The following is a 25305-nucleotide window of genomic DNA, read 5'->3' as shown; positions in this document are numbered from 1 at the left end:
CCATGAACTGCTTTAGAGGGTCGTGCTTGCCCATGCGCCGTTGAATCCGCCACGTGCGACGAATTCTCCAACCTAGAGCCGCTCTAAAGATTCGCTTCGTTCGTGAATGTCACACTTCAACCACTGATGCTGATGAGAACACGGCAACAAAACAACACGCTCGTTCAGTCGCCGTCTGGAATTAACGTGCCATTTTTAACTTCATGGTTCGACCCGGGCCGTAGCCGCGAGGCGTGTGTGTCGAGGTAGCACGCAAGAAACCCTTCGTGGGTTTTGAACGGCGTAGACAGGTGGACTCGGGCCGGAATGATGGCTAGCCGGTTAGCCGGCTAGCCTCAATGCACCGTTACCGTTAGCTTCTCGTGTAGATTTGCACTAAAGGGCCCAGTGCGTGGTTCATGACAGCAATGTTGTTTTACGTGCTAGCTAGCATTACAAAGCCTCCTTTAGACAGTTTACAATGGCGGGTTAATCATTACGTCGGTGTTGTAAAAATGAAGAGCAACAATTAAACCACTGATCCCACATGACTTGTCGGAAGACGCCCGTCTGCTGCCCGCTTCTTAACTTAGCATTTTCTTGGTCATGTTCAAGTTTAAGCAGCGTTCTGTCCTCCTTTTAGCGACTTGCAAAGCGTCGCGACAGACGCGGACAAGCCTCACAAGAGAGCAGAAGCAAAAATGAGCCACTTGTATAGGTTCATGTTGTGAAGGAGCCGAAAAAAACCTGAGCTAGTAAGCCGCTCTTTGCAAGAGGAATATGGCCACCAGAGGGCGTACAGCAGTAGCCCACTGACTGCAGGAAGACATGAGTCTCCGCCAGCCTACTTCCACCCTTGACAGGTAACGTCTGTATTTCCAGATTATGTATAGTCTTTTTTGGAGGGGTTAGGGTTAGGGGAAATAAGGTGCATAAACCTTTGCCTTTGTATCCATCACCATTCTCATCTGAGATGTTGGTGAACAAGTAAAACCAGAAATGGTAAAGGTTTCTCACTGCAGGTAATTGGCACCAAATAGCGCTTATTTTAAGCTTTGACTTTGGAAGCCAGAGTGCAATCCAATTGGACTGGAACCAATTGAACCGAGTTCCCATCTCAAACATCTCGTGGCGTCTGAACGTCTTTTCTCTCTCTCTCCTTCTCTGAATGGCTTCACGCTTTCAGCCCCTTCGCCGCTTGGTGAGTCGTCGGCTTGCCACTCTTCCCCCCGCCCCGCCCTCTCCTCTCATTTGACTCCGCCTCTTTTCCCATCAGGCTGAGCAGTCTGAGCGTCGGGGACTCGGAACGCAAGCCCGGTCAGCAGAGTGACCCGCGGGGCGACGGCGTCAACGAGAGCGCGGCGGGTGAGTGCGCTATTACGGCGGCGCGGTCGCGTCGGTGCGGGACGCCGCTCCATTCCCGCGTGGCCGTTTGGCAGGCGGCGGACTGGTCCAGAGATGCGTGGTGGTGCAGAAGGACCAGCTGGGATTCGGCTTCACCGTGTGCGGAGAGCGGGTCAAGCTGGTGCAGAATGTGCGAGCGGGTGAGTCGTGCAGCTAGCTAGCTAGCTCGCTGGCTGGCTCTCTTGAGTTTCCAGCATTTGGAGTACCCAAACAGAAAAGACACCTTAGCTTGTCCCTCCGCAGGCGGCGCAGCCGTCAAGGCCGGAGTCCAGGAAGGAGACCGCATCATAAAGGTGGGTGTGGCCTATCAGCCACTTGCTCCTGAACCACATTGTCCTCTTTTCTGGTGCCCCCAGGTGAACGGTTCGCTGGTGTCCTCCATGACCCATCAGGAGGTGGTGAAGCTCATCAAATGTGAGTCGCCGTCATACAAACGGGACCGGCAAATCAACCTGGAAATTGTTGACCGCCGTCGACGGGTCTGACGCGCTTTGTCGCTTTGGCGTGCTCCGCAGCCGGAACGTACGTAGCGCTCACGTTGCAAGGCCCGCCCCCTTCACCGTCCGCCTTCCACGCGGATCCCGCCTCCAACGCCAGAACTCCCGTCCCCTCTTCGGGATCGGGACCGAGCGGCACCCCCTCCCAAAGAATCACCGGGCCCAGACCGCTCCAGGTCAGACGTCGCGTCCTTCCCCGCCTTTCCGCCAGAATTGTCAGCGCGAGCGCCGTGTTTTTAGGACCCGGAGGTGCAGAAGCACGCCTCTCAGATACTCAGGAAGATGCTACAGCAGGAAGAAATGGAGCTGCAGGCCCTGATGGAGGAGCGCTGGCGGAATCCCTCGCCGTCCCTGGAAGAGCGCATTGAAAGTGCCAAGAGGCGGGCTCAGCAAGTGCGCGTCAAGCTTCAGCGGGATGCGGTGAGGACGCCGCACGCCGTGGAGTTTATCGCGGTCACGCGTATCATTCATCCGTCGGCCACGAGCCGCCATGTTTAGAGCGCTCTTTTCCACCCCTCCTGCTTTCCAGGAGGGAATGCGATCGGAAAGCGTCGGCAACACTCGCCCCGTCACGCCAGGTGAAGAAGGCGGCGGTTCGGTGACGCTAGCCAACGTTTGCTAACGGTCCTCTTTGTCCTCCTCCGGCAGGACGTTTGTCGCTGGACTCGAGCGAGGGGGACGCGGAGGTAGGCGTCCATTTTTTTTTTACCGTGGCTTATTTGTGATTCCGGCTGTCCTCCCCAGGCCTGCGAGAGTCCCCACTCGTCACCCTCGTCTTCCTTCCGGAGCTTTCTGCACCGACGGCAGAGTTCGGACACGTACGCGTCCGATTCGGTGAGGGCCTTTTGTCTTGAGCCCGACCCCCGGAACCAAATCAAGCGTCACGTCAAATCCGTGCGTCTTTTCGCCAGAGCGGCAGGGCCCAGATCATCGGGCCCGAGGAAGAAGACGAGGAGGAAGACGGGTACGCCTTCAACGAGGTGGGAGCGAGTACTCGGTTCCTAAGACAACGACCTGCAGAAAGTCAAACGTCAAATCTAACTACGGTGTACGGCCAATCCCGCAGATGGACGGCCCCTTCCAGGACATGGAGCTGCTGAAGTCGCGTCCCGCCCACATGACCGTCTTCCTGAGATACGTCTTCACGCAGCTGCTGGACCCCAACCCGCTGGTGAGCCACCCGAAACCTTAGCCGCGCGGACCCCGTGGCGTCCTAACATCCCACTGGCGCGCCGCAGCTCTTTTACCTGTCGGTGGAGGCGTACCTGAGCGCCACGGCCAAAGACGCCCGCTCCCTGGCGCCGCAAATCTGTTGCCATTTCCTGGATCCGGACGCGGTACGTCCTACTTAAATTTGAGCCATCCATTGGCTAGCCTCGCCGTCTGTCCGAGTGGGCGTGAACAACCGCGTTCGATGTCGTTACAGCCTTTGAAGCTCAAAGTACCAGAAGACTACCTCGCCGACATCGGTAAGAGGCGGGCCTCGGAGCGGGCGCTCGCGTTCTTGTCCGTTCTAGCGGAATTGCCCTTGGGCCTTTTTGCTGGTTTTTCCCGGTAGAGAGTCGCTTACACGCTCAGGAGGACATCCGCGGGCCTCTGTCTGACCTGCAGCAGCAGGTGCTGCCCCACATCCAGGACCAGCTCTTGGACTACAGGTAGCACGTCTGACGACGACGACGATGCCGGGTGCTCTTCTCCACCATTTATGTCTTTTTTTAAATTTTAATTTGGGGTAGGAACAAACAGACGATAGGCCTGGGCGCGCTCTTTGGCGAAAGTGACCTGCTGCCGCTGGATGGCGACCCCCAGAAGGAACGTCAGGTGGTCGACAAGCAAGTCGCCGCCCTCTGGGAGATCCTGTAAGTGGCGCCGGAGCCCATTCCATCTCCAATTGCGTCGCGAGCCCCGAGCCAAGCGGCCGTATTATTAGGACGTAGCACGCCCGCGTGGCTAAAAAGCCAAATGGAAAGGCAGCGCGGGGCCTCCTCTTGCCGCCGGAGCAAGCTTTGTGTTCCCGTCGCAGGTGCAAGCACGAAGAGGACAAAAGGTAAACCAGACGGCGGGCGGGCGGGTCGGAGCCCACGGCGCTCGTCTTCATGACCCCCCCACCCGTGACCTTGCGCAGTTCCCCGCTGGCCTCGGCCCTGGATCTGTACTTGCGGCACGCCGGCGTCAAGCTGCGCGACTCCAAAGGCTTCCCCGGTTGGAGCGTGGACAAGGACAAGTGGCTGACTTTCCTCAAGGCCAGAAAGGTAACAAATGGCATGTGGCGGTGAAAAGTGGGCGTGGGCTTCACGCCTTTGCCTTCCTTCTCTCAGCTGAGCGGCAGCAAGAAGGAGAAAGACGGAGAGGACAAGAAACGGAACCCCATCCTGAAGTACATGGGGAAATCTCGAAGCACTTCCCAGTCCAGTAGGTGTCCTTTTTAGCATCATTTTTTCCCCATTGTTTTTCCTCATCGTGTGCTTTATGGTTTTTTTTTTCTGTTTGCTTTCATAGCATTCCATGTCCCGTTGTCCCCCGCTGAAGGTACTCCCCCCCTCCCCCCTTGTCCTCCCTTCCATTCATCTGACCAACTTGCATGAAAAGAGACTTGATTTTCCCCTTTGGAAAAAAAAAGCCACGACTAATGAAAACAAATGTAAATCAGTGCGTGCAGGAAGCGTGAGGAACATCATTCAGCAGTTTGAGACCGGGGGCGACATCGGGGGCGAGGACGGGGGCGATTCGCAGGGGGAAGACGGGACGGACAGGTGGGTGGCGCCGCGCCCGAGCCGAGCCGCCCGGCTCGATGCCAACGTGCCACGTGCCGTTGCAGTCCGGCCGCGTGCGTCCGTCTGGCGCGCAGCGAGTCTCTGAAGGCCCAGGGAGAAGGACGACGGCGCGGGACAGCGTCGTGCGGCGACATGGTTCCCCGCTCCCGGAGCGACGTGGACATGGAGGACCACGGCGAAGAGCGACTGCAGCTCGGCGTCTCGTCTTTGGCGTCCGGAGGCTCGGCCAGGTCGGTCGGGCGTGGCGTGGCGGGGCGGCGCCAGCTGCCCGAAGGCCCGCGCCGTTGTCGCTCACGTATCTCATTCCCGTCTCAGGTCCCTGGAGAACCGCACGCCGCCGTACACGCCGCGCTCCGTCCGCAGGCGAGTCGCCCGGCCTTTGCGGGGAGCGACGACCCATCTGCGGAATTTTTTGAATTTTGAAAGCCTCGCTTACTCACAGGAGCACGGAGTCGCCGTTGACCCTGATGCCGGACGCCGGCGCCCCCGAGGAGGAGGCGTACGGGCGACAGAACTGGCAGGAGACGGTGCCGCCTCAGCTGTTGGCTGCGCTCCACCCGAGGGAGGTGGAGCGCCAGGCGGTCATCTACGGTGCGGCTCCGCCCACCCACGTCGATACGCGGACGTCCCCCTTTTGGGTCGGGTCGCATCGAATGACCCAAAATGGGACGGTCGCAAAAAATGGTTCTGGTCTTTGGCAGAGCTCTTCACGACCGAAGCGTCGCACCTGCGCACGCTCCGAGTCCTGGACCAGGTCTTCTATCAGAGGATGAGAGCCGTGGTCCCGCCCGAAGAGCTGGCTTGCGTCTTTCCCAACCTGCAGCAGGTCCACGAACTACACGGTGTGTGCGTGGCGCGCCGTGGCGTCTTGTCCACCACCGTTCCGATGCAGTTCTCCATTCTGAGCGCTTCCTTTCTTCCCGCAGCCAGTCTGTGCGAGGCCATGAGAAAGCGGAGAGAGTCCATCATCGTTCAAGACATCGGAGATGTTTTGCTAGCCACGGTGAGCCAACCCGTTTTGAAGGACGCTATCTATGGTGACAGCCCGCAGCCTGACGTCCGCGTCTGCCCAGTTCGATGGCGCCGCCGGCGACGAGTTTCAGGAGCAGGCGTCGCACTTTTGCAGCCGGCAGTCGGAGGCGCTGGAGCTCATCAAGAACAAACGACGCAAAGACCCCCGCTTTGCCCACATGGTCCAGGTGCGCCCTATCCCGGCCCCCCGGCGGCCGCGTTCCACGTGACGCGCTTTTTTGGCGGCGCAGGAATGCGAGGCCAGTCGCCACTGTCGCCGCCTGCAGCTGAAAGACCTGCTGGTGTCCGAAATGCAAAGGTTGACCAAGTACCCGCTTCTCCTGGACAACATCATCAAGCACACGGAGGGTGAGGCCCGAACAACCTACGCCATCACGCCACGCCAAACATCCCGCGCGCTCACGCCGTCCCTCCGCAGGCTCCTCGGACGACCTCCCCGCCCTCCGGAGGGCTCAGGCCCGTTGCCGCGGGATCCTGCAGGCGGTCAACGAGGTGGTCAGGGAGACGGAAGACCGCCACCATCTGGGCCAATACCAACGAAGGCTGGACGTCGCTCCGCAGTTCAAGGTGAAGCCGGTGGCTTTTGTCCGTTGGCCGACCGGGCTTCCGGCGGCGTAAGTGTTTCGGAAGACTCGGTCGTGATTTGGCCTGGTTTTGGCTAGGGTCTGGACCTGAGCACCAAGAAGATGATTCACGAGGGTCCGCTGCTCTGGAAAGTCGGCAAGGAGAAGCAGCTAGGTGGGTGGAGAAGACATCACGGCGCCGGGCGGGCGCAAGATTGAGCGCATGCGACGGACGGATCCCTTTTCCCAGACATCCACGCCCTGCTGCTGTCCGACTGCCTGCTGCTGCTGCAACGCGGTCCCGACGAGAGGCTGCTGCTGCGTCACCCCTCGCGCTGGCTGGGCGGGGGCGGAGACAGCCCGCTGGTCAAGCTGGACTCGTTGGTGGTGCGCTCCGTGGCCACAGGTGAGCTCCGTCTGAGCCGCCGCTTCGAAAAACCCTCCAAACCGCCTCGCCTCGCCCCCCCCACTTAGACAACAAAGCGCTTTACGTCCTGAGCGCCACCGAGAGGCAGATGTACGAGCTGGTGGCGGGGACGGCGTCCGAGATCAACGCGTAAGGAAGATCCGGATCTTGACCTCCGACGGGCTCGGACCTTAAAAACGCCTCATTGCGTCTTTTTCTTTCAGCTGGAAGGACTTTCTGGAAAAGACCATCGCGGGGGCTACCGGCACCGAAGTCTCGGCGTAAGTACTCGGATATAGAAATCCCGCCACGTCGAGGTGGACTTCCGACGCCCCTTGTCCCCCAGGTCCTCCTGTCTCGGCGCTCCGTCACTGTCACCGGCGGCGGCGGACTCCGACCCCGTCTCTTCAGGTTCTCGCCGCTCTGGTTCTCATCTTAATGTTTTGGAAACGGCCCCGCGAGCTTTCGTCTCTTCCTCCAGAAAAGGCTCTTAGGGCGCAGACCGCCGCTGCCGCTGCCGTTAACCAATCCAACGTGCTGTACTTGGAGGAAGGACACGGTGCGGGTGTGGCGGAGGCGGCCTTGCGGGACGGTAAGCCCGAGACTTGGGGCTCGAACGTTGGTTCCCTTTGAGCAATTTGCCGAAAAAAAAACGTTTCTTTTCCACCAGTGGAAACGTTGCGGCAACTGCTCCTAATGGAGCCCGTCGAGGACGGACGGCGCTCGGGTTTCCAAGACGAAACCGTCGAGCGATGGAAGGCGGAGTCGTCCTCTTTCCAAATCACAGACGCCGCGCCGGGCTCCGCGCAAGGTAACGCTCCTCTTTGGCGCCGACGGCCGCCCTTGCAACGCCCCCCCATCGATTGTTTTCCAACGCCAACAGGGAACCCGGTCGCGCCCAGCCAAAGCGCCACCGACGACGACGACCCGAAGGACGACGCGTCCCGGGACCCGGCGGAGGAGGACGAGGATGAGGCGGCGGCGAGCAAGAGTCACGTGATCCAAAATGTGGAGGAAGTCTTCCACACCATGGAGAACCTGATGGGCAAGCTGCGTCGGCTGAAGGTCACTTTACGGGTCCCTCCTCCTCCTCCTCTTATCGCTATCATTTCAGAGAAGTCCGCTAACCAGACGCACGTTTGCGTCGTCGCCCCCCTCCGCTACGCAGGATATGGAAGGCGAGCATCGAAAACTGCTGACGTCGCTCGCCGGGGAAGAGGAAGCCTGCCGGACGGAGTCTCGGCGGACGGGGCAGAGCACGCTTCAGTCCACCGGACTGTGAGATGGCGTGCGTGACCTCCCATCACCCACCCAGCACTTTAGCCACCACGCAACGCCCTTTTCCCGCTTTTAGCCGACGGACCGCGTTGTTCGGCACGTCTTCGAGCCGCTCTTCCCCGAGCGGACGGAGCCCCGGGGGGTCAGCAGACTCCATCTAAATTATTTGATGTCATTTAGGAAAAGAGCATACCTACTGTAACCCAAGAGTGCGAGATGGGCCGTGTTAGGCCACACCCACCGAGGACTTTGGCCCAGCTGGGAGACGGGAAAGGCGCCGCCAGAAGCTGCGCCCGCCCATCTTTCCCGCCGCTGCTTGTGGGCTTCACGTTAAAAGAAAACATTTATTTGGTTTTATTGTTGTTGTGAAATCCCGCAGAAAAGCCACGCCAGCCACAGTTCACTTTCTGGCGTAGGAGGGATGCTACCAAAGTCAAAACACCCGCGTCGAGCGATCTGACAGTGTTGTTTTCTTTTTTGTTTTTGTCCCCCAAGGTGTTGCACAAGTGAAGGCACTGTACGTTGTCTGTCATGTTTCCTGTGTTTGTGACATTAAAAATCACACAAATAATCAATGTTGTTGTTGTTCATGTTGACGGTGGCCAACGTCAGCCATTTGCGCAATTTCTGCAGAAAGCGTGTCTATAATTATTTTGGGGAAATAAACATGTTATTCGTAGTCAAAATGGACTGGACGTCGCTCCGTGCACCTTTCATCTATTTTGGGAAAAATAATTCTGCAAAAGAGGAAACGAAAAAAAATCCGTTTTTGGATGGTTTTTCGATGACGTTTGACACTTTGTTTACATGCTGGCTAGCGTTTGCGCATGCGCGACGGCCCCTGCGTTCCCCGAATCGATGGTGAATAACCGCTGTGTTTTTGCAGCTATAAATTTAAGCATAATGTGTGTGACATATTTGGAGGAATATTCATAGTGAGGCCTTATCCACGACGTAGGAAAACAAAACAAAAAACAACAACAAAAAGTAAATGTGCGACCCAGAAGTGAAACACGGAAGAAAACCGGAAACGAGAAACCGAATTGTTTGGCGTGCGTTTGTATTAGTTTATTTTTATGTCTTTAACGCGTCATGTACATTAGCAGAAGACACCAGAGCCTACTAAATCGTGTTTTTTATTTATTAGCTGTACGAAAGGCGTTTTGCTTTTCTGCTTTTTGGGATTGTTTTTTTCTACCATCGATGGGCAGCCGCCTGTCACCCTGCACAGCCAAAGTCGCGACAAAGGTAAGAAATGCTGTCATTTTCTACTCTATATTCAATTTTTGCCCATTTAGCTTGATCCTCGACATTTACACAGGGAGACTGTCCTCTGGCGGACACTTTTGGTATTGGAACAACAACGTAGCGTTTTTTTTCTTTCTTAATCACACATACAAACATTTAATAAATTAAAGGGCTCCTTTGAATCACGTTTCAGAAATTTTATGTATTTTTAAACAAGATGCATGTCTTATTTAAATGGAGTAACCCAAATGAACTTAATTTTAATTTGATTTTTCAGTTTGAAATGAGTTTATTTTGGTTTCTCAATTTAAATAAGACATGAATCTTGTTTAAAAATACGTCAAAATGCTGAAACTTGATAAAAAATGAGTCCTTCATATTTTGGGGGTGTTTGTGTGTGTGATTCAAAAAGGAAAAAAGGCTACTCGGTTGTGGCAGTACCGACCAAATCCGATAGATGGCAGTCTCTCTATGGAAATGTGATTTTGCTCTCTTAAGTGCCTGTTCCGAACTGCTGACGGTTTACAAAATAAAATAAGGACTGGTGATGGTTCTAACGGCGATGTAATACACTAATAACGGATTGTTAATTTTTGATATTTATATCAATTACACGTGATCCTCTTTTACCTATAATAGGCAGGAATAGAATAAATATTTTATACATGTTCGTAGCTTCATTTAAAATGGAGTTGATTTTGTTTACTCAATTTAAATAAGACATGAATCTAGTTAAAAATACATAACATTTCTGAAACTAGATTCAAATGAGCCCTTTATTTTTTTAAAAAATGTTTGTATGTGTGATTAAGTAAAAAAACGCTCAATTTAAATAAGACATGAATCTTGTTTAAAAATACAGTTGTGTAGAACATAATGTCATGGCTTTCTTGATTTTCCAGTTATTTCTACAACTCTGATTTTTCTCTGATAGAGTGATTGGAACAGATACTCCTTTGTCACAAAATACATTCATGAAGTTTGCTTCTTTTATGACTTTATTATGGGTGAACAGAAAAAGTGATCAAATCTGCTGGGTCCAAAATATCCATAAAGCAACACGAATGAGCAATTTTGCTCACTTAGAAAGTTGTGTCAGTGAAATGAGCTTCATAGCATGGCCTCTTAACTTCTTGTGAGAGATCATGAGTGACTACAGCTGGTGACTTCTCTGAATATAGACTTGCCTTGCCGTTTTGGGTTGAGGAATGAATTTACTGTTGCATCTTCTGGGGTCCAGGGTTGGACGGCGGCCTCTCCGTAAGTCCTTACTCGCTGTGGAGAAACCCCCCGCCCGCCCCTCCTGCCATTTCATAGACGCAGCCGAGCACAATATCAAATACTTGCAGGGATCAAATTCCCTGAAAGCAGAAGGGCTGGATGTCCAAGTGTGTGTGTGTGTGTAGAGCGAGAGATAAAGGCCCGGCCGTGGGAGGGAGGGCAACAGGAAGGGGTCGGTGTCGAGGTGGGGAGGGGGATGCCGAGGTGGGAATGATGGGAAATGAGCGGCAGACAGGGCAACTCAGTGTGGAGGGCTCGCTAGAAGAAAAGACGGCCACACAAAAAAAGTGGAATTGGAACTTTTTTTTTCTTTTTCCCCCTTCTGTGGAATGGCGAAGGCCGAGAGAGAAAAAGAGAGAGAGAGAGAGACAGACAGACAGAATGGCGGGAGAGGAGGGAGGGAGGGAGGGAGGGCGAGGACGGGCGATGTGTGTGTGTGTGTGTGGAGGTGGGGGCCGGGTGTTGATGGTGGCAAACAAAGAAAACGTGAAGAGAATGAGTCGGGGGAAGACATCAAAGGGATATTTCAGCTCTGGTTACCGGGACAACAGACATTTGCATGCCATTAGCTTTTTACATCATATTAGCAGGGTAGGGGGAGGGCGGGCGCCGGATGCCCAATGGAAGAAGAAAAAAAACACACAGGCCCAAGCCCGAGCCCGAGCCCGAGCCAGGGGGAGCGCCAAGCCGCACATGACGGACGCGTATCGATTCGATCGACGGCTTTCCGACGTCCCCGTTCGAGAATTAGCGTCCATCCGTCCGTCCATCGCGTCATCGATCCAATCACGTGACGGGCCCCCCCCTCCCCGCCTCCTTCCTTCTTCCCCGCGAGCGTGCCGCTCCGGTGCCCTCCGTATTGTGGCGGCAACGTGCCAGTAGGCGTCGCCGTGACAGCCGTTGTCACGGTAGCATTGTTGGGGGGGGGGGAGAGGGGTGATGGAGTGTGTGTGCGCTTGGAGTGTATTACAGTATCAATACCCTGACACTGCGACAAAAAGGACAGGCGCCGTAGCCACATATCATTCCTCCCCCTCTTCCTCACCCCTTAAATCAATCTCTCCTCCCCTCCATTGATTTCTCTCTCTCTCTCACACACACACACACACACACACACACATTGGGCCCCCCACACCAGATCCAGCGAAAGCTTCTTCCATCTTTCATTTCAATCTCCCCCCCACTCCCCCACTCCCCCACTGTCTGCCATCTCGCCTGCCCCTCTTTCTCTCCATCACCCGCCCTCGCCCCTCGCCCCTCGCCCCCCACCCATCCACCCACCTCCTCCCTCATGGCTGTTTTTCTTGTTTGTGTGTGTGTGTGTGTGTGTGTGTCTCACGCTCTCTCTGCATATTAATTGGTGCATTTCTGCTGCGGCGGAGCAAACAATCAAACATCACAGGCGGCGGTGGCAGTGGTGGCGGTGGCGGCGGCGGCGGCGGCGACGACGGCAACGGCTCATGCCATTATTGTACACTCACGCACGCACGTACGCCGTACACACCGTGTCGTAGACACGTGGCCGCGCCATGGCGGGTCCGGCTCGCGCTTCGGCCGCCGGCGCGGGCGTGGGGAATCTGGGCAAATGTGCCACGTCCCCCAACCGAGGCCTCCGCCGCGCCGACGTCGCTCCAGGCAAGTCCGCCACGCGCTACGCTCCGCTATGATCGTCTTCACATACGCCCATGTGTGTGTATGTGTGTGCGTGTGTGTGTGTATGTGTGTGTGTGTTTGTGTGGCAGGGAAGCAGTTGGGACCCTCCGTCGGACTCTCGGACATTGGGCGCTTTTGGACCCGTGAGTCGCAGGTGTCGACTTTGCATGGTGGTAAGCGAGCTCCCGAGTTCAGGACTAGTCAAGATTACGCAAGCGACTGGCCAAAATAAATAGCTCTGCTAAGTATGGGTATGGGTTTCCGCTTCCGGGGACTCTCGAAGGCCTCAGATACCAGGCGCAAGACACAAAAAGTATGAATTTAAGGCACTGGCGAGGCCGTAGAAGGGGTTTCCCAGGAGGCCCCCTGTCAAGGTCCACAAGGAACTCCCAGACAGAGCACAAAGGTCTCCAGCATCCCTTTTTAAAAGGAAGAGGAAAGAGAAAAGATCATTTTCCCCCTCAAACATGAAATGCCTGTCCAATCCTGCAGAGGTCAGCTGGTCCAAGTTGAAAGATTTTCTCATCGTTCAGGCGCTCAAGAGGTGGACACGCACGTGGAAAGGTCCACTCAATGGGTCTGATTGCGAGTGGGGGCACCCACCGGTGGCGTCTTCCCCGAGTATACCAGACGCCGCCTCTGCCACCTGACCTCAGATGAGCGGACCGAGATGGACGGATGGATTTTCTTTTCTCCACAAAAACGCGAGCCCATCTTGAAAATTCGAACTGTCTGGCCCTGGACTCGGGGTGAAAGGAGGACATCCATTCGGGGCTCCTCCATTGGAGGCGGCCACGCGATTGGACATTGGCAAAGTCAACGTACGCGTTGGCTCCGGGAATTCGGAATGGAGCCGCTGGAAAAGTGGGACAGGCTCTTTTTTTGGGGAGAGCCGGCAGCCGACAGAAAAAGGAGGCGGAATCAAGTTGCCGTGGCGTGGCTTCCTTTACCTCCGTCTGCCTGACAAGTGATTGGCTTTTCCTCCTTCTTGTTCTTTCGCCTCCTTTTGGTGTCAGCTGCCATATTTGGGCGGCGGGATGACGCGCTTGTAAAATGGAGCCCGTGCTGAGATCATAATTAACATTTCCAACCTACACGGAGCCCCCCACCCTGAAGAATGGAGGGGGGATCGGAAAGGAGGGGGGGAGAGATCGAGAGAGAGAGAGAGAGCGAGAGCGAGAGAGCGACGGTGGGCGGGTGGGCGTACGGGGGAGACGCCGTCCGCTTGTACACAAGCCCCATTTCCATTTCCCCCAAGTCGTAATGTATTTAATTCAAGCTCAACGTAATCATGACGTGTCGCGTCATTAATCTGCGAGCCGCCTCACGCGTAAGTACCAACACCACCGACACCACCGACACCGCTGGCTGGCCGGGGGGACAAATATGTGTGTGTATGTGTTCACGTCACGTAGGTGCGCACTTGGCGTCTGTCCGATGGCGTTTTCTTTGGCTTTTTTTCTCCTTGATGGCTTTTGGGATCACGCGTGGCTTTTGACTTTTATCATCTGCACGTCGTGCCCGCGCTCCGTGGGGCGCGTGGCCCAGGTCCCCCGGGACCCGGGATCCGGGACACGGGACACGGTCGCGCGTGCGCGCGTGTCGCCTCGGCTAACTTTCAGCAAGTTGCGCGAGCACGCGGCGAACGGACCGGAACCCGTCGAGCCGCCGTGCCGCTCAAGTTGCACGCACGGACAAAGTTGCGTGCACGCGCGCGTGTGCACATTTGCGTCAATCAGCCTTTTGTTGCGGTGGCAGGCGGGCAAACGGGGCGAGCGGGGCGAGCGGGGAGCGCGCACTTACACGCGCGCCATCATCCAATTGTTCCAGACGGAAAAAGAAGCGCGTGCGCGGAAGCTCCAATTATTTGCCGCTTGATTGGCAGATGAGAGCCGTGACGGATCTCTCTTCCCGCTTGCTCGCTCGCTCGCTCGCTCACTCTGGAACATTTGGGGAACAAAATGGAGCCGAGCCGAGTCGAGTCGGCAGGCAGGCGCTCATTTTGTCCAAATGTTTTCACGTCAGGAGCAAGTCGCTCTAAATAGGAACGCTCACGTGACCCCCGACCACCTTTTGCCGTCTTTTTTTTGTTCCTTTGGGGGGGGGCGTGTTTTTGGAGGTGTGTTGAGGCAAGCTTTGTTCTTGACAAAGCCGTAAATGAAGTCTCTTTCCCTCGGTTGAGACGGCTTCCTCCCGGCCTTTGTCCCAGGCCGCTCAGGTGGCCGTTGCCCGGCGCGTGCGTCGTACGACTTCCTCCGGTCTACTCCTTCCCGACAAAGTCCCGGCGGTCCGTCTCTTTCCCTCTGGGGAAAAAGGGTCGAAGGGCCTAACCCCTGCTGACCTTGAGTGAAAAGGCCGCAGGGTCAAGGCCAGTTTCTGGGATCCCTACGTGAGACGCCAGCCGCTTCCACTTTGCCAAAGCACGTGTGCTTGACCACGAGTCGGTCTGTCGGTCGGTTACTTTTGGGACAAACGGAGCGTTCCCGCTTTGACATGTGGGAAGAAGCCGTAGTGCGCTAGCTTGAACTTTAGGATAGCCTCCAAATGCTTATGTAATGACTACACATTGGACAAAGCAACGTGTGACTCAGCGCAAACATCTGCGCAACGGATGAAGCAGGCTTTTTGAGCATGTCGTCATCACGGTGCAAGGAGGGAGGTAGGAACGTGGATGCGGCCAAAACAGGCCGGCCGGCGGTGGAGTCAAATCTCGGTTTGAGGTCAACGCCGACATGCCTGCCACCTCTCCTGGGCCCCTTCGGGTGGAACCCCGCAGATCCCACCTGGGCAATAGTAGGAATGATTCCCCTTCCGGACTCAAGTTAACAGTCTCAAAGCACCAATGTCAGATTGGACTTGTACGAAGGAAATTGCCAGCCCCACGTGCACGTAGCGAGCGCCGTTGCGCAAGTACGTTAACGTAAACATCCAAGGTCTCAAAGGAGCTGGTGAATTTGGAGCTCCCGCCACCCCCTCGCCAGGAGTCGCTTCTGTTTTTGTACTTTCTGACGTGCCGTCGCCGTGGACGGACCGACCGTCAATAGATCCCAAAGTGGAGGAATCTCCCAGAGGAGGTTCTCGGGGACCTTTAGTTTGAGAGTGACGTGATCCCGCGCCGTTTAGTCCCCGAGTACTTCCCGGCCTCGCCACAGCGACGCGTCGACGGGATCCGTCTGTCGCGGCGGAACAAAGCGCAGCCGGAGACATATTCGTAGGAAAATGCAGGAGAGGCATTTAGCTGCCACTTAGCGACGGCGGCGGCGGCGGCGGCGGCTCAGGTTTGGCTTGATATTCTTTTGTGGAGGCGCCGTGTGTTTTCCTTCTCTTCCTTTGCTCTTCGCCATGTTGGCAGTCTCCAATCTACCAGCTGATACCAGCATTCCCTGGCACGCCGCCAAGCCACGGCACCGCGGGACCAGGGGAGCCGAGCAAGCGAGCGAGCGAGGGAGCGAGGGGGCGAGGGGGCAGGGGGTTCGGAGAATGAAAGAAAATGAGTGAATAATAGACAGACGGAGGGAGGGAGGCAGGGAGGAGGTGAGGAAGCGGGCGAGAAACCAGAAGTAGAGAGAAGAAGAGGGGGGGATGGGTTTTACAAGGCCAGAAAGACAGACAGAAGCCAGCCAACAATCACCGAGGATGAACCGGTGTGCAGCGATATCCCTGTGACTCACAGCTCAGCTAAAATGTCAGCTGGCGGCGGCGGCGGAACAATCTTGTGCCGTGCGTGCGCGCGCACACACATTGTGATCATGCACAATCAAGCGTGCATCTAGCGGTTGAAGGCACCACGCCCGAGCTTCGTCAATAGTAGATGGTGCGCCGCCGGAAAGGCGAATTGACGAGCCTCAAAATTGGGCCCTTCCCGTTTGGTGCCATCAACATCCAAACGGATACGCACGTACGTGACGTCCGTTAGCGCGTGCGTGCAACAGGTGCGCACCTGTTGCTACGTACGCGCAGTGTGAAAATCCAAAGCGCTTGCTTGCGCTAAAGTTGCCTTCGCCGTGAAATGTTGGCTCGGTCACGTGGCTTCCTTCTCTTTCATTCATTGACCTGTTGACCTGTTCTTGAAATCTGTGCCATCCAGGGGATTGAGGGAGGAGTCGCACCCCTGCCAAGCCAGATCCTGGACAATGGCCTAACCCCGCAAACGCGCCCGGTAAGTCCTTCCTTCCTTCGAGATCCCCACGCCGATTCGGGTTTGCGTTCATGTGTAAAGTGTTTTGTCTCGCTCTCACTCCTGCAGTCAAAGAAGAGGATGGATTCCCCGACAGAGTCGGCGTTGCCCTGTAGCCCCGAGCCGCCAGTCCCGTCCAAAAGCCCGGAATCCTCCCACCGGCGTCCGCGTCCGCGTCTCGCGGCGTCGCCCTCCGCCGAGGAGGGCCGGGAGGACGAGCGACGGAAGGGCCGGGCTCTTCCGTCCCCTTCCCCGGGCGAGGCTCTTCCGTCCCCTACCCTGGCCGTGGCTCTCTTCCCGGCCGGTCCCGGCTCGGACTCCTCCGCCACGCCCCCGGCGCCCCCGCTCGGCATGGGGGCGCTGGAGTTCGCCCTGTCTTCGGGAGCCGGCGGGAGCTGCGACGACGAGCTGGACCTGCAGCTCTTCCAGAGGGACGCTTCGGGCAGGGCGGCGGCGGGAGCGGGAGGGGCGGCGTCGGGACCGTCGCTCCGCTTCTCCTGCCACGTCTGCGGCAAGAGGTTCCGATTCCAAAGCATTTTGTCCCTCCACGCCAGAGCGCACAGTCTGGACCGACACCGCCCGGTCTCGTCCCGTTGCCGGGGGTCGGCGGCCTCGGCGCCTCTCCGGCAGAACCTCGGAATGGAGCAGAACCTCGGAATCCAACAGAACGGGAAAGGGCAGACGGAGACGCCAAGAAAGCCCTCGGCCAGCGGAAGCCTCGCCGGCACGTTCCCGGAGGAAGGGGAAGGCGCGGAGCCGGAGAAGAACCGCACGAGATCCGGCCCGGCGCCGAGCCGAGAGCCGGCCCCCTGGACGGCGTCGGCTCCCGCGTTGGCTCCCGCGTTGGCTCCCGCGCCGGCCGCCTTCCGTTGCCACGCCTGCAAGGGCAAATTCCGCACGGCTTCCGAGTTGGCGCGCCACGTGCGGATCCTCCACAACCCGTACAAATGCACCCTCTGTCCTTATTCCGCCAGCCAGGAAGGATCGCTGGCCTCTCACCTGCGGGAGTGCCACCCCTCCCCGCAGGGTCCCGCCTCGCCTCCGGCCTTGGCCGATTCAAGGGGGGCCGGGGTCCCCTCGGAGGCCGGCCAGACCTCCCCCGCCCCCAAGGTGTCGGGATCGTCCTCGCTGCCGGCGTTCCGCTGCGACACGTGCGGACAGAGGTTCACTCAGTCCTGGTTCCTTAAGGGGCACATGCGTAAGCACAAGAACTCCTTGGACCACAAGTGCCAGGTGTGCGGGCGTGGCTTCAAGGAGCCGTGGTTCCTCAAAAACCACATGAAAGTACACCTCAACAAGCTCGGCCTCAAAGCCGGCTTGGGAAGCCCCGACGCCGAGTCGCAGGCCAAGGCCTTGGCGGGGGGGCACCTGTCCCTGAACACCCTCTACTCGGGCCTTCTTCTGGCTCAGCAAGGCTCCGGCAGAACGGGGCAAAAGAGACCGGAGAGGGACAACTCCGGCAGGATGCGGACCTCCTCCGGCACCTCGGCCATCCTAGGCTACCTGAGCCTTCCCGGCGACGGCGGCGGGGCCAGCTGCACGGAGAGGCTCCAAGCCGTGGCCCAGGTGGCCGAGAGGGGAAACGCCGGTGGCTCCGTGGGCGCCGAAGGGGAGGAGGCCGGAAGAGGGAGGTCGGAGCGGAGGTGCGCCGTGGAAGGAGGGGAGCAAGCCCCTTGGTGGCAGCTGGTGGCACGTAGCCTAGCGGCGGCTCAGCGGGCTCAGCAGGAGCAGCACCAGCGCCACCAACGGCACCAGCAGCTCCAGAGAGAGCGAGACAGGGCTCGGCATAGCGGTCTAACCCGGACGGTGGCGACGGAGGACGACCCGCTCGGGGCCTACGCCGACCCGGTGGATCCCGGAGCCACTGGTCCGACCCAGGGGTCGTGGGAGTGCCCCGACTGTGGAAAGCTCTTTCACAGCCTCCAGCAGGTGCTTGTTCACGCTCGCGTTCACGCTCACAAGTCCCAAAAAGAAGGTCCGGCGGCGGGCGAGACGGAGGCCACGTGCGACTCCGGCCAAGAGGGAGGCCAACCCAGGCGGGAATCGGAAGCGCCCGGCTTTCCCCTGGTCCTGTCGGACTTCCAAGGTCAGTTTGCTCCTCCGCCGTTCCCTTGTCTTTGCGCGCACTCCTCACGTTTGTTGACGGCGCTTTACAGGAGAGAACGGGACCACGGGGGCGCTGTCCGCCGCGGCCGGGCTTCCCAGCCCCCGAGAGCGCGTCCGAGGTCGGGGCATCAAGGACTGTCCTTACTGCGGTAAAGCCTTCCGCTCCTCGCATCACCTCAAAGTGCACTTGAGAGTCCACACAGGTAAGAGGGTCGGCCCTAACCTTGGAGCCGCCTGGCCGACCAGTGGCTAAAAATAGTCTAATGCAAATTTCCGTCAAGGCGAGAGACCCTACAAGTGCCCTCATTGTGACTACGCCGGCACCCAGTCGGGCTCGCTCAAGTACCACCTACAGCGGCACCACAGGGAACAACGCAACCTGGCCGCCTCCCCCGCATCCTCCGCGGGCGGACTGGCCCCCGCCTTCGACGGCCTGACCCCCGTCAAGCAGCGCCGTCCGCAAGGCCATCCCAAAGCTCGTCAAGACGGACCCGATTCCGGCCCGGGCCGGCGACCCTGGCTCCTCGGGCTTCCGCAGGACGCTCAGGCCGCCTTCGCCTCTTTAAGCCACGACCCGGAGACGCATTACCGCTACGTATCGGGGGCCGAGGGGGCCCTGGGGGCCCCGTACCCCGGCGGGGCGGAAGGAGCGTGGACTAGAGAGTCTCCTCCTCCAAAAGTCCTCAAAGTTTCCCGCCGTAAGCCCCTGACCACCAACCGGATGGTGGTGGGCGGGGACCAAACGCCAGCCGCCCCCGGTCCGGCGGGCGCCTTCGAACCGCTCGACCTGTCCCGCCGTCCCTCGACATTCCTCGGAGAGCCGGAAGAAGACGCGGGAGAGAGGGCGGACGTTAAACTGAGGAAGTGTTTGGACTGTCCGTTTGGGACGTCCTCGCCGGAGCTCATGACCATGCACCTCCGGGTCAACCACGCCGCCAAAACCCGGCGCAAAATCCGCTCTTTGGGGGCCGAGGAGAACGACAACGAGGTCTCCGAAGGCGCCGGGTCGTTCCGCCGCCACCATTTCCCGGGGATTTGGGGCCACGCCAACGACTCTCAAGCCGGGGCCCGGGAGGGCTCCTTGAACCAGACCTGGACCCCCAATGGAGTCCTTGCGGACCGTGGCCCCGCTGACGCGTCCTCTGAGCACGCTTCGAGCGATGGCCCGGCCGTTCAAAGCGAATCGGGGGGCGACGATGAAGAACAAGAGGAAGAGGAGGAGGAAGAGGAGGAAGAGGGGGAGGAGGAGGAGGAGGAGGAGGAGGAGGAGGAAAGCGGCAGCGACCCAGAGGGTCCGCACGAGACCGCCGTCCCCGCGGAATAAATCAAGGCTGGCCAGTTGCACATTGAAGACTTTTCAAGCTCCTTTTTGTTTCTCCAAAACTCATTTGTGTTCCGACTTCAACAAGCATTCCAGCAAAAGTGCTCCACGTGGACCACGGCCGGTGGTTTTCTGTGATTGTGGTGGTAGTTTTGTCTTTTCGAGCCGGAGGTGTAACCACTGGGGGCGCTGTGGCCAAAATAGGAATGCGCCAAGTTAGCGACCACGCTGAAACGACTAGCTAAGGCTAAAACATCCCAGTAGAAAGTGTAGCGTTTACCAGAAGAATGGGGGGGGGGGGGGGGGGGGGATTTACGAAGAAAAAAAAAAACCTTTTTCATGGTGTTTGTTTGGTGGGAAAATGATTTTGATGTTTGTTGAGCTGAATGTCCTTACGCAGGCAGCACTGTGCAAGCCCTTCTTTTTGGTGCGGACCAAATGTTCTTTTACTCGTCGACGAGGGATCGGCTCCCGGTCTGCGGTGACCAAGAGCGCTTCGATGGGAATGTACGGTCGGCGGGGGGGCCGATCTCGGACCGGACGCCGGCCGCCGGCCGCGGGGGGGCCGATCTCGGACTGGACGCCGCCGATGGGCGTCAATTCCACCGTGCCTTCTGATTCAAGCACTTGTTGGTCCTTTTTTTTGTACAACCTCCTGTCTGCCCTTTCTGCCAAAGCAGAGCCCTGAGATGGGGGACCCCAGTCATTGCCCCCTTGGGCCAGATGAGAATGGTGTTTTGAAGACTGGACACGAGCTCAAGTCAAAGACGGGACACCCGGCCAGGACTTGAGTCGCGGTCGAGTGTTAGTCTCACACAGTGCGCTAGATCTAAAATAAAAAAAATCCACTTACCTGATTGGAGTCCATCTCTGGCAGACGTTAAAGCTCGCACCCAAGGGTTCAAAACCCACGACCAGATTGAATCTGACCAAAATGCGTCCGACGAGACGTTAAAGATAGACGGAGCCCAATCACCTCCCGCTCCCCGTCGCCCTTGCCGCCCCTCCGTCCTTTTTTTTTTTTTTTTGCTGTCAAGGCCTCTATGGGACTTGCGTGTATGTGTTTGAAGCATGTTCCAAACATGCTCTTTCTTGTGCTTGAAAAGACAATTCTTGTTGAATGTTGTACAGCTAGCTATCCTAGAGGTGTCCCTGTTTTCTTTTTGTTAGTCTTTTTTTGAAACAAAGAGTGAGAGCGCAAACCCGAGCGACCGCCGTCCTGGACTCAAACCTGGCCGCCGATTCGCTGCTTTTGATACGCCCGGCACCCGATTGGCGAGAAAAAAAAACGAAGCAATCAACGGGCGGTGCCGGAATTGCGCTCTCACGTGGTCCGCCGCCATTGCAGTGGGGACCGTGTCATCTAACATACTTTAGTCGTGACTAATATGATCAACAACAACAGCAGCAAAAAAACAATAAACAATTAGATGACATGATGGATTGTGTTGTTGTTTTTTTGATAGAAAGACAGGAAGTTTTCCCCACTCTAGGGAAACATTTCCATGTCAAAATGTCAACATTTTTGAGAAAAGTCGACGCAAATATCACTAGTGAAATTGCCAAGTAGGAATCAATTGGGGTTGAACAAATACATATGTTCGCTCGCTTGACTTTGATTTATTTTGGCACAACGGCGCCCTCCTGTGGAACCACCCGGTACCTGAGATCACGTCTGGTTCCCTCGGTGGCGCATGCGCACGGGAGCTCATGCGACGTCGATTTGACACTGCACAGTGAAAGAAACGTCCCACACGAAATATTCCGCCTCGGCTTCCAATCGATTGGATAACAAAGGAAGACCAATCGTGGGATTTGGACTCGGATTTTCACGGGCAAATTGCTTGGAAGCGAGCGACCATCATCTCGTGCGGGTACGACTGCGAATTGACGCTAGCTTCAGAGGCTTAGCATCTCGTTGGTAGTCAACTTCTTTTGGCAGAATGCTCCATTTGGGGGCAATTGTCCGTCCCGAACTTCCGATCGATTAACTGCCCTTTTTAAATGGCAAACTTTTGGGTAAATCGGGGCAAACTGGACGTCTTTCACGAGTTCACTTTTGGCTTTTAAAAGTTTACAACTCGACGTGTGTCATTTGGGAGGCAGGAGCACAATGTGTGCGCGTGTTTGTGCGTGCGTGTGTTTGTGTGAATCTGCGTGTTTTTTAGTGATGTGCGTGTGTTGCACTTGTGTCATTTGTATAGAATAGCAGAGTTGAAATATGATTTTATCAGGTATAAAAGTGATATTGACTGACAGGCCCCTTCTAAGTAGAAAACTAGACATGAAGTTTCAACTCAACTCTCGTGTAAATCCAAATATCGAAGTACTTATACACTCAACAGTTTTTGGATGCTAAATGGCTTACCTGGCTCGCTTTCAGCCCAAGCGGATGGCGGAGCGGGAGGAGCGGCGCTTCGCCGAAGTGTCCAGGGAATCGGTCAAGCTGATGGCCGAGAGCGCCGGGGCCGAACTGGCCGACGACGTGGCCGCTCTCCTGGCAGAAGACGTCTGCTACCGGCTCAGGGAGGCCGCCCAGGTAACGGGCGACCGGAGACCTGGGCCGGAGAAAAATGCTATTCTTATTCTTTTTGTTGTTCTTATTGTTTTCCCACAATCCAACAGAGTAGCTCTCACTTCATGCGACACGCCAAGAGAAGGAAGTTGACCGTGGAAGACTTCAACCGAGCTCTGCGCTGGAGCAACGTGGAGGTAGAAGCAGCGCCAATGCCGTCTTCCCCCGCCGACCCGTAACGCCTCCCGCCCAAACCCGTCAAGGCCGTTTGCGGCTACGGGTCCCAAGACGCCCTCCCCTTCCGCCCGGCCAAAGAAGGCGAGCTTTTCTTCACCGAGGACCGCGACGTCAACCTGGTGGAGTTGGCCCTGGCCACCAACATCCCCAAAGGCTGCGCCGAGACCATGGTCCGAGGTCAGCCCAAAAGCCGGAACGGGAAAAGGTCAAAGGGTCCATCGGGAGTTCTGTCAAAGTCACGTTGTCTGTTTTTTGGGGGGCGGCGGCGGCGGGTCCAGTGTATGTGTCGTACTTGGACGGGAGAGGGAACGTGGAGCCCCAAGGAACGGGTAAGAGCGCGCCGACCGGAGCCCGAAACCAGGGCGGCCGGCCTTGACCCGTCTGCTTGCCGTCCGCAAGTCCCCTCGGCGGTCCAGACCCTTTCGGAAGACCTTTTGAAGTATTACCAGCAAATGACCAGGGCCATTCTGGGAGAGGACGCCCAGCTCATGAAGGTGCGGCTGGCGTCCGGCGACTGGCGGCCGGGATGTCGGCGGCTCCATCTGAGCTCTCGGTTTCTCGCAGGTGGCTCTGCTGGACCTGCAGTCCAACTCCAAGATTGCGGCCTTACTCCCATACTTTGTTTACGTCATCAGCGGGGTAGGTAGCGCCTCCGGCTAAGATCTCTTGCGGGTGAAGTGGGTTAGCCACGCCGCCATCTTTGCAGGTGAAGTCGGTCAGTCACGACCTGGAGCAGCTCAACAGGCTCCTGCACATGGTGAAGAGTTTGGTCCAGAACCCCTACCTGTACCTGGGCTCGTACGTGCGCAGCTTGGTCTCCAGCGTCATGTACTGCGTCCTGGAGCCCCTGGCGGCCTCCATCAACCCGCTCAACGACCACTGGACTCTGAGGGACTACGCCGCCCTGCTGCTCAGCCACATCTTCTGGTAAACCTCCGGTCCCCGGCGACGGAAGACGGAGCTTCTTCCGGTCCCGCGTCTGAAATGGCGTCCCGACTCGCAGGACTCACGGCGATCTGGTGAGCGGGCTCTATCACCAGATCCTCCTGTCCCTTCAGAAGGTTCTGTCAGATCCCGTGAGACCGCTGTGCTCCCACTACGGCGCCGTGGTGGGCCTCCACGCCCTGGGATGGAAGGTAACGAAGGACGAGTGGCTCTGCTCTCCGCCCGGTTTGTTCCCAAGCAAAGAGGTATCGACGAAAGCACTTTGCCGTTAGGCCGTGGAAAGAGTTCTGTTCCCGCACCTCCCTGCCTACTGGGCCAACCTGCAGGCCGTGCTGGACGACTATTCCGTGTCCAACGCCCAGGTCAAGGCGGACGGACACAAGGTCTACGGCGCCATCTTGGTAAGTCCCCCGAATATCATGGGTGCGAAAAGCGGGATCCGTCGAGGCCTCTCCGTGTGATGGCGCCGCGTGGCAGGTGGCGGTGGAGCGCTTACTGAAGATGAAGGCCCTGGCGGCGGACGGGGGCCCCGCCGCCGCCGCCCATTGGGGATCGGCGGCCGGCGCGTCGGGGTACGGGGTGAGCTCCCCCGGTCTCAGCCCGCCGCCGGAACCGCTGTCGGAGGCGGCCTTGGGCATCGCCAGCCACCTTCAGACGGGCGGCGCCGGGTGCCCGTGGGAGGACTGGACCCCCGTCCCGCTCCCGGCCATGTATTGCGAGCTCTACTCCTTCTTCGGAGACAGCCTGGCGGTGCGCTTCAGCACGGGGCACGGAGCGTCCGCCCGCCCGGCGCAGGCCGGCCACGCCCGGAAGGACCCCCCCGGGCCCGCGTCCAATCACGAGGCGGCCCGCAAGATGCCCCAGCTCACGGCCAACCTGAACATCAGTCCCAGGCGGGACGGCAGTCCCCGGACCGACCCGCCGCCGCCCAGCCTGGCTGCGACCGGAAGGTAGCATTTTGTTTTTGTCGCGTTCCTTACGTAAGACTTGTCGGCGGGTGGAACTCATTGGCCACCCCCCTCGGCAGGGGGGTGCCTCGCTCCTCGTCTTCCTCCGTTCAGCGTTCTCGATCTTCGGCGTCACGGTCGGGCCAGCGGCAGGCGGCTCCGCCTCGGGACGTTTTCCCCAAGGCGCGCTTCAGCTCTCCTCAGGCGGGACCTCCGGTCTTCTCCTTCCTCATCGGCGGCAGGCAGATGGGTCGCAGTTGCCGCGGTCGGCGGCCCTTTCAGACGGCCTTCGCCCCGAGCGCGGCCCTCCCCGCCGTCCCGCCGCGAGCGTACGCCCACAAGCTGCCCGTCATCGGTCGGGTGGGCAAACCCGTCGGGCGTTGGGCTCGCTCCCACTATTCCCTTCACCTTCCACTGTAGGGGGGGACTTTTCAAATTGTACCACAAAACGACGACAGACAGATTTCCGCGAAGCTCATTTGTCTTCTTTTTGAAGATGGACTTTCAGTATAATTGCATATCCGCATATTGCTTTCTTTTGCCAAATGGCGTGCTGTTCAGCAGTGAGATAGTTTACACATTGTAATAAAAAAAACACATCCAAACGATGTTTGAGTTTTGTTTCAACGCGTACACCTGCTCCCCAAAGTCCATACATCATAATAGAAATGTATCTACTTACGTTTATGTGGGGTCGCCAGTAGATGCCGACATTTACACTAATTGAGATATTGGGATACAACGATTCTGCGATGAAATGTGCTCCTCTGTGTTGGAATTTTACCGAGGACATCGACGAGGGCGTCCTAAAGCGGTACAAGAAGCACAGCTAATTAGATATCGGCTACATAGCACGGCTCACAATACCAATGAAGCGAGAATATCAACTCGAGAGCACATACTGTATTTCTTTTCATATTGCTGACAAAACAAGAAACTAAC

General features: G+C 57.4%; 3 protein-coding genes across 10 annotated transcripts; all 3 read left to right on the top strand.

Annotated features, from left to right (window-relative positions):
- The first annotated feature begins 84 nt into the window (after nt 1-84).
- Nucleotides 85-8508, top strand: arhgef11 (Rho guanine nucleotide exchange factor (GEF) 11). Of its 4 annotated transcripts, XM_077588151.1 has the most exons (39): nt 85-842; nt 1166-1180; nt 1256-1344; nt 1419-1523; nt 1627-1676; nt 1740-1797; nt 1899-2056; nt 2121-2300; nt 2410-2458; nt 2529-2566; nt 2625-2714; nt 2792-2860; nt 2947-3051; nt 3119-3217; nt 3307-3349; nt 3439-3535; nt 3617-3739; nt 3904-3927; nt 4006-4132; nt 4199-4292; nt 4380-4409; nt 4531-4633; nt 4699-4884; nt 4970-5017; nt 5097-5245; nt 5356-5496; nt 5581-5657; nt 5728-5853; nt 5917-6034; nt 6105-6253; nt 6349-6424; nt 6500-6655; nt 6724-6805; nt 6880-6936; nt 7002-7066; nt 7137-7247; nt 7326-7466; nt 7539-7720; nt 7824-8508. In XM_077588151.1, the coding sequence occupies exons 1-39, from the start codon at nt 808-810 to the stop codon at nt 7935-7937; spliced, it is 3759 nt and encodes a 1252-aa protein (XP_077444277.1). In that variant the 5' UTR covers nt 85-807; the 3' UTR covers nt 7938-8508. The 4 variants fall into 4 exon arrangements, with proteins under 4 accessions (XP_077444277.1, XP_077444278.1, XP_077444279.1 ...); XM_077588152.1 differs by lacking the exon at nt 1166-1180; XM_077588153.1 differs by lacking the exon at nt 4380-4409.
- A 255-nt stretch (nt 8509-8763) lies between these two features.
- znf219 (zinc finger protein 219) lies at nt 8764-20022 on the top strand. Of its 5 annotated transcripts, XM_077588155.1 has the most exons (7): nt 8764-8985; nt 9081-9181; nt 12205-12288; nt 16203-16274; nt 16362-18378; nt 18449-18601; nt 18680-20022. In XM_077588155.1, exons 1-7 carry the CDS (start codon nt 8925-8927, stop codon nt 19720-19722), a joined length of 3531 nt encoding a protein of 1176 aa, XP_077444281.1. In that variant the 5' UTR covers nt 8764-8924; the 3' UTR covers nt 19723-20022. The 5 variants fall into 5 exon arrangements, with proteins under 5 accessions (XP_077444281.1, XP_077444282.1, XP_077444284.1 ...); XM_077588156.1 differs by lacking the exon at nt 12205-12288 and having other exon boundaries at nt 8765-8985; XM_077588158.1 differs by lacking the exon at nt 8764-8985 and having other exon boundaries at nt 9122-9181.
- Nucleotides 20023-21379: 1357 nt separating this feature from the next.
- Nucleotides 21380-24968, top strand: taf6l (TAF6-like RNA polymerase II, p300/CBP-associated factor (PCAF)-associated factor). Its single transcript, XM_077588180.1, has 12 exons — nt 21380-21593; nt 22103-22258; nt 22345-22431; nt 22498-22648; nt 22750-22800; nt 22871-22965; nt 23036-23110; nt 23178-23398; nt 23475-23607; nt 23689-23817; nt 23894-24366; nt 24444-24968. Exons 2-12 carry the CDS (start codon nt 22112-22114, stop codon nt 24781-24783), a joined length of 1902 nt encoding a protein of 633 aa, XP_077444306.1. The 5' UTR covers nt 21380-21593; nt 22103-22111; the 3' UTR covers nt 24784-24968.
- The last annotated feature ends 337 nt before the right edge of the window (nt 24969-25305 follow it).

This window comes from Stigmatopora argus, chromosome 20 (genome assembly GCF_051989625.1).
Source record: "Stigmatopora argus isolate UIUO_Sarg chromosome 20, RoL_Sarg_1.0, whole genome shotgun sequence".
NCBI lineage: Eukaryota > Metazoa > Chordata > Actinopteri > Syngnathiformes > Syngnathidae > Stigmatopora > Stigmatopora argus.
This window is presented reverse-complemented; position numbering and strand designations above follow the sequence as displayed.